The sequence below is a fragment of the Capra hircus genome, chromosome 16 (genome assembly GCF_001704415.2).
Source record: "Capra hircus breed San Clemente chromosome 16, ASM170441v1, whole genome shotgun sequence".
NCBI classification, from domain to species: Eukaryota; Metazoa; Chordata; class Mammalia; order Artiodactyla; family Bovidae; genus Capra; species Capra hircus.
The window spans coordinates 79,336,921-79,353,511 of NC_030823.1; the positions used below are offsets into that span (position 1 = coordinate 79,336,921).

General features: G+C 62.8%; 1 protein-coding gene across 5 annotated transcripts; it reads left to right on the forward strand.

Moving 5' to 3' along the window:
* On the forward strand, positions 446 to 11,854 carry TNNT2 (troponin T2, cardiac type). 5 transcript variants are annotated; one of them, XM_018059923.1, is made up of 17 exons: positions 483 to 529; positions 1,653 to 1,704; positions 3,739 to 3,788; positions 4,482 to 4,492; positions 4,592 to 4,606; positions 5,338 to 5,403; positions 5,758 to 5,793; positions 7,100 to 7,133; positions 8,191 to 8,251; positions 8,465 to 8,581; positions 8,998 to 9,075; positions 9,452 to 9,562; positions 10,191 to 10,196; positions 10,407 to 10,516; positions 10,850 to 10,940; positions 11,361 to 11,401; positions 11,624 to 11,854. In XM_018059923.1, exons 3-17 carry the CDS (start codon positions 3,754 to 3,756, stop codon positions 11,667 to 11,669), a joined length of 858 nt encoding a protein of 285 aa, XP_017915412.1. In that variant the 5' UTR covers positions 483 to 529; positions 1,653 to 1,704; positions 3,739 to 3,753; the 3' UTR covers positions 11,670 to 11,854.

Sequence of the window (16,591 nt, forward strand, 5' to 3'; positions counted from 1 at the left end):
GGGGGCAAGCAGACCCCTCTGTAGGTGTGCTCACCGAGGCCGCCAGAGCCTGCGTCCCTCCCAAGGGTGTTCACCCGCCGGAGGAGCCAGCAGCCTGGAAGCACCCTTGTGCACACATCACCACAGCTGAGCTCCTGCCCCTGCCCTGCCCCCAGCCTGCCTTCCCGGCTGCTGGCATCTGCTTTATCAGGGTTCTCAGGACAGACAGCTGGCTTGTGTTATGTGCCTGCTCCCTCCTGTCCCCTGCCTGTCTGTCCTGGTTTTAAATAGCTTATCTGAGCAGCTGGACGACCACATGGGCTTATATGGCCTGGGGTACATGTTCCCTCAGCTCAGTCCCTGGCACCTGCCAAAATAGCAGCCAACACCCCCTCTCCCCCTGCCCCCGCCACCCCCGGCGTGACTCCTGCGCACATGCCTCCCACCACCGGGCCGCGGGCCTGCTTAAAGCCGGTCCAGCCCCTGCCCTTGCCCAGACCCCGCGAGGCGGAGCAGACACCACAAGGCACGTTGGCAGCTCCTGTTCTGGGTAAGAACTGGGGCAGGCTCCAAGAGCAGAGGGGTGCCCTGTAGCCTGGGCCCTCTGTCCCAAGTCGCAGAGTCCACTCTGACTGGGTGTCGGAGCTGGGAGAGGCCCCCTTCCCTCGGGATCTTTAGAGGGCGGGGTCTTGGAGATGAATCTCTGAGCCTAGTTTAACCAACCCTCAGCCTGAGGCTGGAGACTGAATCACAGACCTCCCACTGAAGGCCTGGGGTGGGTGGAAGGTCTTGGGTGAACAGCTGTCCCTCCATGGGTCTGTTCCCTCGCTTGTAGGATGGAGAGATAATTGCCAGGCCTCTAAATGAAATGATGCTCCGACCCCCGGGGACCCCCTCCTGGTGCCTTCTCCCTCCAGGCGGGGAGCCTCTGCCCCGTCCTGGGCAGGCCCTCCCCACTCCCTGGGGACCAGAGCCGGGCCGTGGGTGCCCACACCAGTCAGAACAGTCCTTGCGGCCACATCCTCCTCCCTGGGGTTCAGAAGTTATCAGAACTGATGAGAAAGGCCGCCTGCCAGAGGCAGCCAGGGGACCAGGGACCCTGGAGGCCCTTCCAGACAGACGCAGGGCTGGGCCCCACCCCGGACAGGGCGTGGGCTGAGCGGCGTAGAGAGACCTGCTTCCTGGTGGGGGGGCCCCGGCTCCCTGGGTCAGGGTGTTGACCTTGAGTCCAGTGCCCCCACCCAGGGTCCCTGCTCCCCACGCCCCTGCGGAGAGCGCCTGCTGGAGCTCTGCGGGCAGAACCACTCCCTCCTGAGGGAACATGAGGGCGGGCGCCTGGAGACGGGCATTTGAGGCTCATTCTTGTCCTGGTGCAGCTGGGAAGCCTGACCTCCCGAATTCCTCCTCTGACCTGGGTCTTCGGGCAGGAGAGGAATCTGGGAGGATCGCGTTGCCCTGGTCCAGCTCTGCGGGTGGGCCAACAGCTGTGGTCGGGATGAGTCCAGCTGCCTGCCGGGCACAGGGCTGAGGGTGGGGCCTCCGGCCTTCTGTTTCATGGATAGGTTAACAGAGGTGCAGAGAGGTTAAGTGACTCAGCTAAGGTCACACAGCAAAGCTGAGTGTTAAATCTGGGTCTTTGACAGCACAGCCAGTGTTTCTGCTTTATTCCCCAGGGAAGGTGACCCTGGCCTTTTGGCTGTGACGGCGACCTGCTGGAAAGGGCAGGTGGGGGCTTGGTGTGGGCCTTCCGGCCCCTCTCCCAACTGGAGGCCCCCCTGGCGCCCGCCTTCCTGCCACCAGCGCCTGGACGCAATCTCAGACGCCTCCTCTGGGCTGGAAGCCCTCCCCCACCCCGACCTGCCTCTTGAGTGGCTCTATTTTTAAGAGCTGTGCTTGTAGGAGCAGGGGGGCTTGCAGGGCCCTGCGGGGGCTCAGAGCGGGCAGGGGGACAGGCCGCAGAGGAGAGAGTGTGAGAGCCGCACCCCAGGCTGGCCAACCTGCTCCCTGGAGGCCTCCCTGCACCCCAGGGTGGCAGACTCCTCCCGGGGCTCAGGCCCCTGGCCTGACTGCTCCCCTGGGGCTCTGAGCAGTGCTGGCCTGCCAGTCCTCACCCACCCTGGGCTGGGGGCTGTCCCCCTGCCGCTCTTCCCCCAGGCTCCATTTGGAGACTCTCTGGGATGAGTACCCCCACCCAGGGGAGCCAGCTTCAGTCTAAAGTGCCCTGTTGCCAGCCCCGCCCTGCCTGCCCCACTGTAGGTCCGTTTGCTCTGACCCGCAGGGCTGGACGACTGGGAGCAGGCGCAGAAGAGTTGCCAGCCTGAGGCTGCCGCCTAAGGCGGTCTCCCCTGGGGCCTGCGGGCAGGGTGCCTTCAGCACCTCTTAGCCTCAAAGGGGCTGCCTTGTGGGCCACCATGCCACCTGCCAGAGCTGGGGCACGTGGCACGTCTGCAGACGGGTGCCTGGGTGGGTCTCAGCCGTGAGGGTGGGGTCTGGGGGACAGGTGAGGGGGCATCAGCACCCCGTCCAGGGCGCTGTTACTGTGGCCTGAGTCACAGGTTGGCTGCCGCAGCGCTGGGTGCAGCCTCCCTTCACCCCAGCCTTCCTCCCCTTGGAGAAGAGGAAACTGAGGCACAAGGGGCCAACAGACTTCCCATGGTCACGCACACGGGGCGTGGAGCCTGCGTCCCGAGCCAGGCCGGCCTCCCAGGCACCCCTCTGGCCTCTCCCGGTGCTCACAGCGACGGGACAGCAAGACGCTTCCCAGTGTGGGACCCTGGGCTGCCTCCACACAGGCCCTGGGAGGGGGGCTCGGGGCCCGGCTTCTGTTCCCAGTCCAGTGTGGGGGACACCCTGGAGAAGCTCCACGGAGCTGGGCTTTTCATAGAGACGGCGCCTGTGAGAGATGAACAGACCCCACACCCGCCCAGGGTCCCTAGGGAACCACCACACAGGCTGGCACGTGGGCATTCCCTCATCTGTGATCCTCCTCAGATTCCCTGCTCAGCTCGCACTCCCCATGTGTGGTGTGTGTCGGGGTCTGGTGTGTGTCTAGTGTCTGGTGCGTGCTGTGTGTGTGTGTGACCGTGTGTGAGGGTGAGCCCCCTTCCGTTTAGCCTCTGTGTGTCTGGTATCTGATGTGTGTCTGGTGGGTGCTGTGTGTGTGTGACCGTGTGTAAGGGTGAGCCCCATTCCATTTAGCCTCTGTAGGTCTGGTATCTGGTGTGTGTCTGGTATCTGGTGTGTGTCTGGTGTCTGGTGTGTGTCTGGTGTCTGGTGTGTGTCTGGTGTGTGTGTGACCGTGGCTGTTCACCTGTGTGTCTGTGGAGCTGCCAGCAGAATAGCCCTGGGCATCTCTGCAGCCGCGTGTCCCCTGCGTGTCCCTCGTGTGTCCCTCCGGCCTCCACAGGCCCCGTGGCCCTGATCCGTCCTCCGTGTCTGCCCTGAGAGCTTTACAGACAGAGCCGCAGGCAGTGGCCCCTCCCTGTGACCGTGGGCCCTGAGTTTGGCCCAGGGTGTTGGCTGATCCTGCAGGTTCCTCCCTGTTGCTAAGCCGCTCCCGGGGGAGAGGCCTGGCTGTTGGAGACTCAGAGCCACGTCCAAGGGGTGAGGAGCCTGCAGCCTGGCCCTGCTGGGATGGCGTCTCTGCCCGACAGGGGCGTGGGCACAGTGCAGCTGGTCCAGGGCTGGGGGATGGCAGGCCCGGCGCTTCCCGCAGAGCCGGGCGGCTGGCCCTCTGGCCACTGGACTGTCTCTCTGCAGAGGGAAGAGGAGGCCATGTCGGACGTGGAAGAGACGGTGGACGAGTATGAGTGAGTCCTGGGGCGCTGGGCAGGGGCTGCACCCGTCGGGGGTGTGGGGAGAGCCACACCCTTGCTTCCAGCCCGCTGCCTCGGGCTGCCCCAGGCAGGGGGCTGGCCGTGAAGACCCAAGGGGTAGGGGATGAACTGGGCCAGGGGCTTGGGGCTGGGCCTCCTGAGAAGAGACCAGATAGTTTCGGTGAGGACCCAGAGGCCACAGAGCCACCTTGCCCAGAAACCCGCCCCAGACCTGGCATCACGGCCCTGGGGGCTGCCGGCCCTGCCCTCTGCCCTGTCCCCGGGACCAGGGAGGGGGACACGCTACAGCCCATCAGTCAGTCGTCCCTGGGGGAGGCAGTGCCCGGGGCAGACAGGACCACAGGCGTAGCTTGAACCCCGAAGACCCCCTCCTGGGTACTGAGGGTGTGGAACTGGGGGCTGGGTGGAGGGCTTGTGCCCTTGGACTTCGGCCGGGTGGACGGGGAAGGGGGCATGCAGAGCCTAGGCACCAGCACTTGCCAGGTTTCCTGGTGGGGGAAGCAGCTGAATGGAGTTGGGCTGGGCTGGGCTGTGGGTGGGGGGCAGGCAGACTCCAGGACCCAGCACAGGGGTAAACATTCTGGGAAAAGGCCGTGGGGTATGTGCGCGCGTGTGTACACGTGCGTGTGTGCTGTGTTCCTGACAGCGTCTCCCCTCACACCGCAGGGAGCAGGAAGGTAAGCACACCCCAACTCTCACTGGGCAGAAGGACAGCCTGGCTGGAAACTGACTGTCTCTTCTCTCCTCTCTTGCGCTCACGCCTCCTCCCTGAGCAGAAGCAGCCGTGGAAGGTACCGGGGTGGGGGTCGCCCAGGAAGCATCTCGCCTGTCCCCAGCCCCTGCTCCCAGCTGAGCAAAGCCCCCCTACCAGCCCCGGCTTTCTGCGGTCAGAGTCCTGACGGGGCCATGCCGCCTGTCTGCTCCACTGCCTGACTCGGCTGGGGGCCACACCCTGCCAGCGAGTGATGAAAATAGAACCCCACCTCCTCATTCCACCCCGGCCCTGGTCCTCTCGCATGCTGGGCGGCCCCTCACCCACATGGGTCCTTTCTGGTCCCAGACACTGAGGAAGGGGCTCCAGGGCCTGAGTCTAGGACAGGACCCTGACCCTGACCCTGACCCTGTGCCATGATGTCAGAGAACGAGCTGGGGAGGGAGGCTGAGTCAGACACGGGGCCCAGAGGCGGCCCCACTTCAGCAGCACCTCCAGGTGCAGAGGGGGCTTGAGCCCCAGAGAGGCAAGTTTCAAACGAGAGGACCCGTCACAGACTTCCCCTGAAGGAGCAGACACGGAGCGTTCCAGGCTTTGTGGCCGCCCGTCCTGCTGAGGCCACTGCTCCAGGAACATTCTAGAAACGTCTGCAGGCCGTTGGGCCCCAGTTTGCGGCTTCTGGTTTAAACCAAGAACAGAGCAGCCCCTGTCAGCCACACGGGGCCCCCCACACTCACTGGGACCTTGGATGTCACTGGGCCCCACACCTCCCTGCACCGGGCCTGCTCACTGTCTGGTTCACCTCTCCAGAGCACGAGGAGGCGGTGGAAGAGGAGGCTGGAGGTGAGGCTGAAGCTGGGGAGCCCAGTGCCGCAGGTGAGGCCCCTCCCGGAGCGAGGGGGGAAGGGGGCCCGCCTGAGCTGGGGTTGGCAAGGGCCCCAGCGCCGCTCCTGTGGCAGCGGGGAGGCCCCCTAGACCATGCTCTGCAGCCTGGGCAGCCCCCAGTCCAGGCTGGGCTCAGCCTCGTCAGTACACACTGCACCTGCTTCCTTCGGCCAGGCGGGTCTGGGCCCTGGCAGGTGTGCACAGGCGGATCCTGGACCTGGAGCCCTGCAGGGCCCCCTTGGCTGAGGATGTGTGGGTGGGACAGGTGTGGGTGGGACAGGGGGCTACTGGCAGGGCCTTGAGCTTGGAACCGGGACCGTGACTCCTTTCTCATGTTCTGTTTAGAAGACGGAGAAGAAGAGGAAGGTAGAGAGGCTGAAGGTGAGGCCCGCTGGCCATTGGGACGTGGTGGGGCAGCCCCTCCTGCAGCTGCGGGGAGACCCTGGGGGAGGGGAGACCCTGGGGGGAGGGGGAGACCCTCGGGGGAGGAGGGAGAGACCCAGGTGAGGAGGGGGAGACCCTGTGGGGAGGGGGAGACTCTGTGGGAGGGGGAGACCCTGGGGGAGGGGGAGACCCTGGGGGGGGAGGGGGAGACCCTGGGGGGAGGGGGAGACCCTGTGGGGAGGGGGAGACCCTGGGGGAGGGGGAGACCCTGTGGGGAGGGGGAGACCCTGGGGGAGGGGGAGACCCTGGGGGGGAAGGGGAGACCCTGTGGGGAGGGGGAGACCCTGGGGGAGGGGGAGACCCTGGGGGGGAAGGGGAGACCCTGTGGGGAGGGGGAGACCCTGGGGGAGGGGGAGACCCGGGGGGGAGGAGGAGACCCTGGGGGAGGGGGAGACCCTGGGGGGAGGAGGAGACCCTGGGGCAGGGGGAGACCCTGGGGCAGGGGGAGACCCTGTGGGGAGGGGGAGACCCTGTGGGGAGGGGGAGACCCTGGGGGAGGGGGAGACCCTGGGGGAGGGGGAGACCCTGGGGGGAGGAGGGAGAGACCCTGGGGGGAGGAGGGGCAGACCCTGGGGGCAGAACTGTGTGTGTCTGCAGGTTGGGCTCCTCCTTCCAGAGACAGTGCCTTGGGGTGCCCAGGGGGAGGGGGCTAGGTTGGGTTAGGGCAGTGGTCACATCATGTCTGTCCATGAGGGTTCTGCAGCCTGTGTGAACCACTGGAGGGTAGGGTGTCTGGGGCTGAGATCCCAGGCACAGATGGTCCATGGGCTAGGTCACTGCTGTGGGCACTGTTGACCTGCCGCCTTCACAGGGGCCCAGGTGGCCCGAGTCACACCTCCGGAGGCAGACAGCCGGCAGGGCTTGGAGTCACACCTATCAGCTTCCTGGTCCTGAGCCGCCTCAGGTCTGGGGGGCGGCTGCAGAGGCAGAGACTTAGGCAGGGACTCTGGGGCCAGGACCCCAGGGCCGTGTCCCCGACCCCTCCTCCCTGTGTGGCAGACACTGTTGAGTGAGAGCGATGTGTGCACTTGCGTCCCCGAGACCCCCTGAGCATCAGCCCTGAGCGGAGCCTGGGGTTTGCAGCCCTGCAGCTTACTGCTCTGGTTGCTCCTGCAATCCCGGGATGGTGGGGAATCACTGGTGAAGGGCAAACGGAGGCTCATGGGTGCCAGCTTACCAGGGGCACAGTGGGGCCAGACCCAGGCCTCCCGACCCCAAGTTCATGTGCTTTCCTCCTCTCCAGATGGCCCGGTGGAGGAGTCCAAGCCCAAGCCCAGGTGAGTGGTGAGGCCCTGGGAGGAGACGGCCTGTGAGAGAGGGCCCTCGGGATGGGGCTGGAGTGCACGCGGCCCCGTGGGCGCAGGCTGGGGTGCGGCAGGCACAGGCCACCATGTGCACCTGCGTAGGCTGTGTACCGCATAAGAGTCTCTGCTGGGTGTGTGGGGGTAGGGGGATGGGGCGGCTGAAAACCGCCCACACTCCATCACCAGTGCCTTGCCCTGCTTCAGTCAGCACTATGGCCACCTAGAGGGGAAGGAAAGGCTAGCCATGGACCTGGGCAGGCACCCTGTCCGACCCTCAGGAGAGCTGGGACACTGTCCTTGGTGGCTGGAGGAGAACCTGGGGGAAGAAAATTTGGAGAAGCCAAGCAGTGGAAGCATGTCAGTCTAGGCACGTGGCTTCAGAGGGTCACAAAGGGCCACACAAGGCAACTTGGGGCCACACAGGACACATGTGGGAGCTCTGGGTGCAGAGGGGTGTGGGGCTTTGGAAATGCCAACCCTGCCATCTGGTGCCTCAGCACACAGTCCAGGAGACACTCCAGAAGCAGCCCAGCTGCAATCCAAGCCCCTCATTGGAGCAAACACTGCCGTGTCTTGGTTCAGAGCCCCACACCCGAGGGCAGACAGGAAAGCGGGGCTCAGCGTCCTGGCCCGGAGTCCCACAGCGAGTGGGTGAGGCGTGTGAGGCCGACTGCCGCCTCCCCGGCCCCTGGGGTCGGGGCCAGGAGTGTGGGTCAGCCAGGGTGCAAAGCCAAGCCTCTCTACTTCCTGGCTGCATGCTTTTGAGCAAAGCCTTATGTCTCTGAGCCTCTCTCTTCCTGAACGAGATGAGTGGTTTCCACTCCAGGTAACTGTGAGGATACATGAGGCCACTGTAGGCGCCCCAGTCCCGAGTGGGCGTGGGGGCCCGTGGCAGGCACCGTGCTGGTGTCAACGCATGGGTGGCTGGGTCTTGGCCTTTCTGTAGGGAAGAGAGGGACCTGCCCATCCTGGTACCGCAGCCCCTCTGGGCAGGGAGGGCTTGGTGCTCACCCCTCCTTCTGCCCACCAGGCCCTTCATGCCCAACTTGGTGCCGCCCAAGATCCCTGATGGAGAGAGGGTGGACTTCGATGTGAGTGAGAGCTCAAGGAGGGCAGCCCCCGCCTCACTAAAGACCCCAGGCCCATGCCCCCAACCCCGCCACGCTTGGGGGAGGACACGCGGGGAGGGGCACCCTGTCCGACAACACCCTGGTCTCAGCCCCAGTCGGTCCCACAACCCCAAGGCTTCGCTCCTGCCCTGCGGGCGCGGTCGCCTCTGAGTGCCGCCCCCCCCCCCAACCCAGGACATACACCGGAAGCGTATGGAGAAGGACCTCAACGAGCTGCAGACGCTGATCGAGGCGCATTTCGAGAACCGCAAGAAGGAGGAGGAGGAGCTGGTCTCCCTCAAAGACAGGATAGTGGGTGTCGCGCCCTCTGGGCGGCTGGGAGGGGGTCCAGCAGGAGCCCCCAGGGCCCTGCCCCGCGCTCTCTTCCCTCCCCGACACCCCAGGGCGGAGCGGAGTCGGCATCCCCGCCCCCATCCCCCGCATCCTGGGCACAACTCCGCCCCAGTGATGGAGGGCAGATGCCCCAGAGCCCAGGCGGTTCCCCCGAGCCTGGATTCTCTCTCCTCCACCCTCTAGCCCCTCTGCCCCGCCCCACTCCTGCTCCACAGGGCTTGGCCTCTACCTCCCCGCACAGGGTGGCGTCCACCCGGCGGGGCCGGGGCCGGCGGGCACTCAGAGGCCGCGGCGAAGGCCGTCGGGTCCTCTCTGGGGGCTGAGGTCCGTCCCGAGTGACCGCAGCCTTGCGGCCCTCCCCCCCCCCCCCGCAGGAGAAGCGGCGGGCAGAACGCGCTGAGCAGCAGCGTATCCGCACCGAGCGCGAGAAGGAGCGGCAGGCGCGCTTGGCGGTGAGTGGCCGCCGGCCTCCGTCGGCGGGGCCCAGGGTCGCGGTCCCGGCTCTGACTGCGGAGGAGACAGAGATTCCCGGAGTGTCTAAGGAGACGCCCCATCCCTCCGCAGCACGCCCCGGGGAGCCGAGCCCCGCAGCCCCCTCCTGCGCTGCTGCAGGTGGGCCCCGACCGTAGGGCCTCCTGGCCTGGAGGGGAGCAGGGCCTCCTGGCCTGGAGGGGAGCAGGCCCTCGGGAACTGGAGCCCCTCTGTTCAGCCCCTCTCCTCCCGTCGGCACCGCCAGCGCCAAGCCTGTGCCGGGCGCGCCCTCAGTGCTGGCCCAGACTCAGGGCGTCTGGCCCCCAGTGTATCCCATTCTCTCCCCGCGGGAACCAGGAGGAGCGCGCCCGCCGAGAGGAGGAGGAGAGCCGCAGGAAGGCGGAGGACGAGGCACGCAAGAAGAAGGCTCTGTCCAACATGATGCACTTCGGAGGCTACATCCAGAAGGTGGGGGCCTCGGGCTCCTCCTCTTGCGGGGGGTCTCTGGAGAGAAATGCCCAGCCACCGCTGGGAGACCGAGTTCTCACACGCAGACCCCGAGCTGGCTCTCCCTGGCTGGCTTTCCCTGGGAAGAGCTACCGGGCCGGGGGCTCCAGAGCACCAGCGCTCTTCCCTGGTGGCTGGTGCAGCTGGCAGGCCCGAAGCCCTATCTCAGGTCTGCCTGGTGTGGCCTCCCGCAGCCTGGAGGCTGTCTCTCCATTTGTAGGGTGGCCTGCTCTGAGATGGTCAGATGGGCTACCCTGGAAAGCAGCTGAGTGCTGCCTGGATGCAGGCTGGTTTCCTTCTAGGGCCCATCCCAGGGCCTAGTGTGGTGCCCCCCATTCCTGGAGGGGGGAAGGGGGAGCAGAACTCTCTGTGCTGTGGACCTGGCCAGCCCCCAGGCCCTGCCTCCTGGTCCTCAAGCAGGGCCCTGCTGGCAGTCGGCCCTGTCCCGGCCTGCACGCGGGTCCAGCAGCTGGCTCCCCGAGGCAGCTGACGCCTCTCCTCCATGTCTCCACTGTGTTCCTGCCCCTCCCTCTGTCTGTCGCCTCTCCTGGCTTTCTCTGGGGTCTTCTCCCGCTGTTCCGCTGTGCAGGCCCAGGTAGGTTCCGGTCCTCAGGTCCTTCTCCTCTCCTTTGGGGAGCCTGGGGAGGGCAAGGTGCTGGGCTGGAAGGCAGGGAGGCCGGGCGTTGCTGGCCTGGGTGTGCAGCAGGGAGGTGGTGCTGCAGGCAGGCCTGTCTCCCTGCCGGGCCTGGGGGTGCGGGGAAGGCAGGGCCTCTCTATCCCCTCCCCCGCTTCTTACTCTCTCCAGACAGAGCGTAAAAGTGGGAAGAGACAGACGGAGCGGGAGAAGAAGAAGAAGATTCTGGCTGAGCGGAGGAAGGTGCTGGCCATCGACCACCTAAACGAAGACCAGCTGAGGTGGGCTGCCGGCGGGGCTGCACCTCCGGAGGGCGCCCCGCCTCCCGTCACCGGCGCTGCCGCCCCACTTTCCTGTGGGGGCTTCGAGGGGCTGGCCGGGGGCTTCTTGGCAGGCGGCGCTCGCCTCCCTCTCCTTCCCGCTGGGGCTCCCCAGCTCCACGCCCTAAGGCTCTGTCCTGGCAGCGCTGGCGTCTGCCCGCAGTGCTGGGCACTGCCCAGGCCAAGCCAGGGTGCGGGGCCTGGGGGCGAGGGAGGGCAGGGCCAGGGGTCAGGATCCGGATGCAGGCAGGTGGGGGCCTTCTTGCCGCCCACCTCTCTTGCCGGCCTGCGCAGGGAGAAGGCCCGGGAGCTCTGGCAGAGCATCTACGACCTGGAAGCGGAGAAGTTCGACCTGCAGGAGAAGTTCAAGCAGCAGAAATACGAGGCGAGCAGCTGCCGCCCGCGCCCCGCCCCCCGCCGGCGGCCTCGGTCCCCCATACCCCCCGGGCCGGTCAGGTGGTGCTCCCCACCCTTGCCGGGGCTGGTGCTCCTGGAGCCTGAGGGTTACTGGGGCTGAGCAGACACTTCCCAGGGTCCCGGCCCTGAGGGCCCCCACTTCTGGCCTGAGGCAGCAGCTCAGCGCCCTGAGTCCACCGGGAGGACCATTGTACAAGCCGGGCCTCCTGTGGAGTCAGGGGCACACCAGCGATTCGGCCCCTTCGCTCCCCCATGCTCACTTGGGGCCCAGCGTGGGTCCTGGGAGAGGCAGGGCGGTCTCAGGCGGGAGGACCTGGGGAGGTGGGCGGGGCCAGGGGAGGTGGGCGGGGCCAGGGGCGACTGGGCTGCTCTTCGCCCTTTCTTTCAGATCAATGTTCTCCGGAACAGGGTCAATGACAATCAGAAAGTGTGAGTGTCTGACTCCAGCCTCCCCCCCCCCTCCCCCGCCATGACCTCCCGTCCCCTCCCCTCTCCTGTGGCCGAGCCCCTGCCCCCCGCGAGGCTGCTTCGGGCTGAGCCTCTGCAGGCAGCTCAGTGTGCCCCTGCCCCCCGTCGGCCTTCAGCACACCCACACTCCCCGGAGGCGTCTCCCGCCGCCCGTCCCCCTTGACTGGGCCCTGCTCCCTGCAGCTCCAAGACCCGAGGGAAGGCCAAGGTCACCGGGCGCTGGAAGTAGGACGGCGCCTCCTCCTCCGGGACCGCTCCTCCCCGGCCGCTCCTGACCCCCGCCTTCTCCTGCTCAGCACCGTCTGCACCCTGCACAGCCACCCCTCCACCCCAGTCCCCTGCCGCAGACCGGCTGGAAGCCGCACTCGCACCGCTCCCCACCCCCATCGTAATAAAAGCACCGCGCCCCCCGCACTCCCGTCTCTTCTCTTCAGGGGGAGGCGGCCTGCAGGGCACCCGGCCGCCAGGGGCTGCGCAGAGCTCCCATTGAGGCAGCGGTTTCTGAGCTGAGCCCTCGGGGCGGGGCTTCTGCCTCCACGTCTGTGTCAGGGTTGCCACCGGACACCCGGGCACGCTGGCACTGGTCCACAGAGCCGCGTCCGTCAGTGACCAGTTCTGTTTCCGCTCAGCCAGGGGTTTGTCCCCTAGGTCCGGTCTGCTGGAGTTTGCAGCTCCATGACCTGTGGGCGCAGCATTAAACGGGAGCGCCTGCTGGATTCAGGGCTGGAGTGACTGGAAGTCTCACGGGGATTGTCGGGGAGAATGGCTTGGCGCTTCCCCGAAGGCAGCCCTCAGCCCCCTTCTCGTTGCTCGATGAGGCGCACACGGCGGGGCTTGCCCCAGGGGGTGCCTCTCAGTGTCCTGGAGTGTGCCACAAGCAGCTGCCGCGGCTCACAGACAGAGAGACTGGCCCTTGGCAGGCTGTCCCAGCTGTTCTGAGAAGCAGGCGGCAGGTTGGGGGACGCTCCCCAGGGTCAGGGTTAGCACCCTGAGGCTTATCTTGAGTGTCATGGACATACAGTTTGAAAGGTTTCTTTAGGTGTGATAGTCCAAAGCTGGAGCCGAGACTAGGTTCCTTTTTATTGTCTCAAAGGCTGTTTGGTCCTCTTTACTCCAAGCAAGGGGCTCAAGGTCATGTCCCTTCAGTGTCTCAGGGGCTTCCCTGTGAGCCCATAGTGTGGGATCCAAATCAGACAAAACCCTGCCATTACTGGAAACCCTTTCAGTTCCCTGTAGATCCTCGGTGCTCCCAAACCTGCAGTTGCTTGCTTTCTGTCAGGCAAGAGGTCCAGTTGTCCTTGGGAGAGGACAGAGCCCAGATATGTGACTTGTTTGCATATCTGGGCTTTTCCCTGGGAGACCTTATATCCACATTTGGCAAATAGTTCAGGGTCTTGACAGTATTCTCTAGATACTTGTCATATGTAGGGCTTGCCATGAGCATGTCATCCACGTATTGGAGCAAAAGTCCTTCACCCAACATTAAGTCTCTAAGGTCCCTAGCCAGCGTTTCCCCAGACGAGGTGGGAGTTTTGAGTGCTTGCGGCAGGACTGTCCCACAGCAGTGCTGGACTGGCTGTGCTCCCAGGTCCTGCCGTTCAAAGGCAAGTAGCAGCTGCAATTCCTCTGCAACAGGGGTGCAGAAGGAAGCACCCTTCACACCCAGGACCGAGAACCAACTGTGTCCTCCGGGAGCAGTTGTGAGCAGAGTGTGTGGATTAGGCCCCACAGGGTGTAAGTCGTGGACTACTTCATTAATAGCCCTCAAGTCCTGAATGAGGCAATACTCTCCTGAGTTTGGTGTTTTACTGGGAGGATAGGGGTGTTATATGGAGACCTGCAAAGTCTGATCAGTCCTGTCTTCTCCAGAATTGACGGGATTCTTTTGGGCATCTTATCTCAGGGGATATTGTTTTAAATTAGGTGTTCCAGCATCATTTTTAGTGGGATTTATATTGGTCTTGCATTTATGGCCTTCCCCAGTGTGCCATCAGCCCACACTTCTGACCTCACCTTGTGGTGGACTTCACGGGGAAAGAGTTCTGTTTCCTTTTCTGGGGTTTCTATGAGTGCCACTTGTAGGCTCAAGGCGTGCTCCAGCGGAACCCTGATGTCAAGCTCTTCTGGTGGGATGGTTACTTGAGCGTTTAATTTACAAAGGAGATCTCGTCCTCAAGGGGAACTGGGCCCTCTGGCTTATAGTAGAAGCTATGCGGAAGGGTGAGATCCCCTAGTTAGCATTCCAGAGGCTGTGAAAATGTTTAGTTGTTTTACTTCTCCGGAAACCCCCATGCCCCGGGTAGACTGGGATGTTTCCGGTGCCTCTTCGGTGCTTACCACAGAGCAGGTGCACCCGCTTCTGTCGGAAAGTCAGATCAGCTCGTTCCCCACTGTCGGTGTTACCTGGGCCTCGTGGGGGAAACGAAGATCAGACACTTCAAGTCCAAGGGAGCCCCCAGCCCCTGCACTCACCATCAAGGGTGTTCCTTTCCTCCCCAGGAGAGAGGCTCTCGCCTTCCCTTTGTTATTTTTCAGCTTAGCCAGTCTTCTCTCCAGCACCTCTAACCCTCTCTCCTTGCCTAAGTGCATTGTCCCCCTGCCCCCAACTCCCTTCAGGCTGTCTGTCTTCAGCTCTGCTTCCAGAGAGGCTGCCTTCTGGTTTTCACCGGCTTGTTTCTGCACTGTTCCTTGTTGAATACCTTAAAGCAATTTCTACTAACAGAGAAAGGCTCCTTCCAAATGTACCATCCAGCTTCTGTAATTTCCTCCTCGCGTCTGGGGCGCTTTGCCCGACAAAGGTCGTGTTTATCCCCCTTACATGCTCATGGGCCTCAGGCTGTGCCCTTGTGTAATGCCTGTAGGCTTGATAAAGCCTTTCTAGGAACTCTGATGGGTCTTGGTGTGGTTTTTGTTTTAGCTCCTGAATTTCGTTTAAGCTCTTTTGTTTGGGCACTCCTTTTCAAAGACTCATTAAAATACATCCATAATGTTCTAGAAGTGGGGTGCCCCTGTTGTTAGGGTCTCAGTTGGGCTCACGGTGGAGACTGCGATCAGCTTCGTGAGTTGCACTCAGATCCACCAGACGGAGCTGGTGCGCTTCCTCCCTAACTTTGTCAATTCTTTCCTCAGTTAATGTCAGATCCATAAGTGTGTGACTATCCGCCCAGGTGGAGTTGGGGGTGACAGAGATGGAGGTGAAACCTCAGTCATGCGGAGTGGGTCCTCTTGGTGAGCAGGGCTATGATTTCTCAGGTAAGAAAACCTGAGGCTCTGAGGCAGAGAAAGGAGTGTGTATCTGCAGGAACCCAGTGGGCTCCCTGGGGTCTCGGCACAAGGGGAATCGCTCTGCTGCTGAAGTGGCTTCCAGGCCAAACTGGGTGCCCTGTCGGGTCCGGGACGGTGACACCCGACCAGGTCCCTGTGACTCGGGAGTTACCATGGAAACATCTGTCTGTTCCCCATCGGCAGTGTAAACAGGAGTCAAGGAAAGCGGTGACTATGCTGAGGACATGGGTGGGGGGCGCAGCCTGCTCAGCCGGTGGGGTTCAGGCTCTGGCATAACCTTTCCCCACTCCCACCTTCTCCCCCTGTGGAGTGGGCTTTCCTTTGGGCCTCCTTTCAGGTCTCTGCCCCGCAAGGCAGCAGTCCTTGGCTCTTCTCCTGATGTAATGATGTGATAGCATAAATGCTTCTGTTCATGGACTCTCATCTTTCTCTCCTGCTATTTTGCAGAACATTCCTAACTGTGAAATTGTATAGTAACTGGGGGAGTCATTCAGGGGTCTTTGCTCTTCTGACCCTAAAATATATTGGGTCCACACTTCATCACAGTATTATATCTTTCTTAGCCATAGGCTCAAGGCTTTATTTTCCCCATTTATCTAACACATGCCCCAGAGGGCTTTCCTCTGGGATAGATGGAGTACTCCCCATTTCTACAAGCTTTGTAGCACCAAGACACAAAGGATGTAGACAAATTCCAACAAAATCAGCACAAAGTCCAGCAGCAACGCATAGATGGTCTGGCTCCCAAATCAAGTAAGTAAATTTCACCCTGCAAACCAAATGAGCCAGCTCCAGCTAGACTAGCCCTGCCCCGCAAGAGCTGGCTCCCAGATGGATCATCCAGAAAACACCTTCCTCCCACCCCAAACAAGGTACCTCAGCCAAACTGGCTTGTCTCAACAAGGAAAGGTCCTAAGTGAGGGAGGAACATGCTCCCGGTGTGCACACCAGAGTGATCTACCCTACAAAACCTGAGCCCATCAACTTATAACACTGGGGCACACAAACCGCAAACAAATGCGCTGGCCATTGAGTTGGGTAGACTTACCCTACAAATTAAGTAAGATCCTGTCACAGCTGCCACGTGCTGGGGGCAGCTGGCACCATTTTCAGGGAACCTTGAGGGAAAGACTCCCAGAGCAGTCGGTCCAGGAGCTGCTTGGGATCCCATCTCAATAAGGCGAGCCACTAGCTGCAAAGCTCTCACACTGGCACGCCTAGTTGTTACCAAGTTCAGGCTCACTCTGCTCGCCACGTCCTAGGCCAATGAATCCGAGAGATGAGGTGTGGAGGCAAGGAACGCGGCTGTATTTGGGAAGCTGGCTGACTGAGAAGACTGTGGACTAGCCATCTCATCGGGGCCTTTTCTGGCCTAATAGCCATCTCATCGGGGCCTCGATGCCAGGAGCTCTTACGAATCAGAGATGGGGGAGGTGAGGACACAAAGTGAAGAGGCCGTTCAGCCCTTGCAAGTACCTCCAAGAACGGCGAGCCTCGGGCAGCGTGAGGGTGATGTGAAACGGAATATCTTCTGTCATATCAACAAACAAAGATGCCACAGCTATCTGTGATTCTGTCCTCTCCAAATGTGGATTTCTGAGCGGTAAGCAGGTGAGAGGCGCCATTTGCCACACAGAGAGCGCAGGGATCTCACAGTCCTTCACAGGTGAGAGGGCAGGTTGTGTCTCTGAGGCAGGCTATTATGTACACCCACAATATCCACAAGACATGGGTTAAAGTCACAGAAACAGACCCAGTGTTAATTCAAAATTGACTGTTCTGGTTAGAGACTGACTTTCCTAGCATCCTCTCCGGCGCTGATTCTCTGTGGAGTGTTTGCCAATGGCCTCACTGCAGTCTGGATCT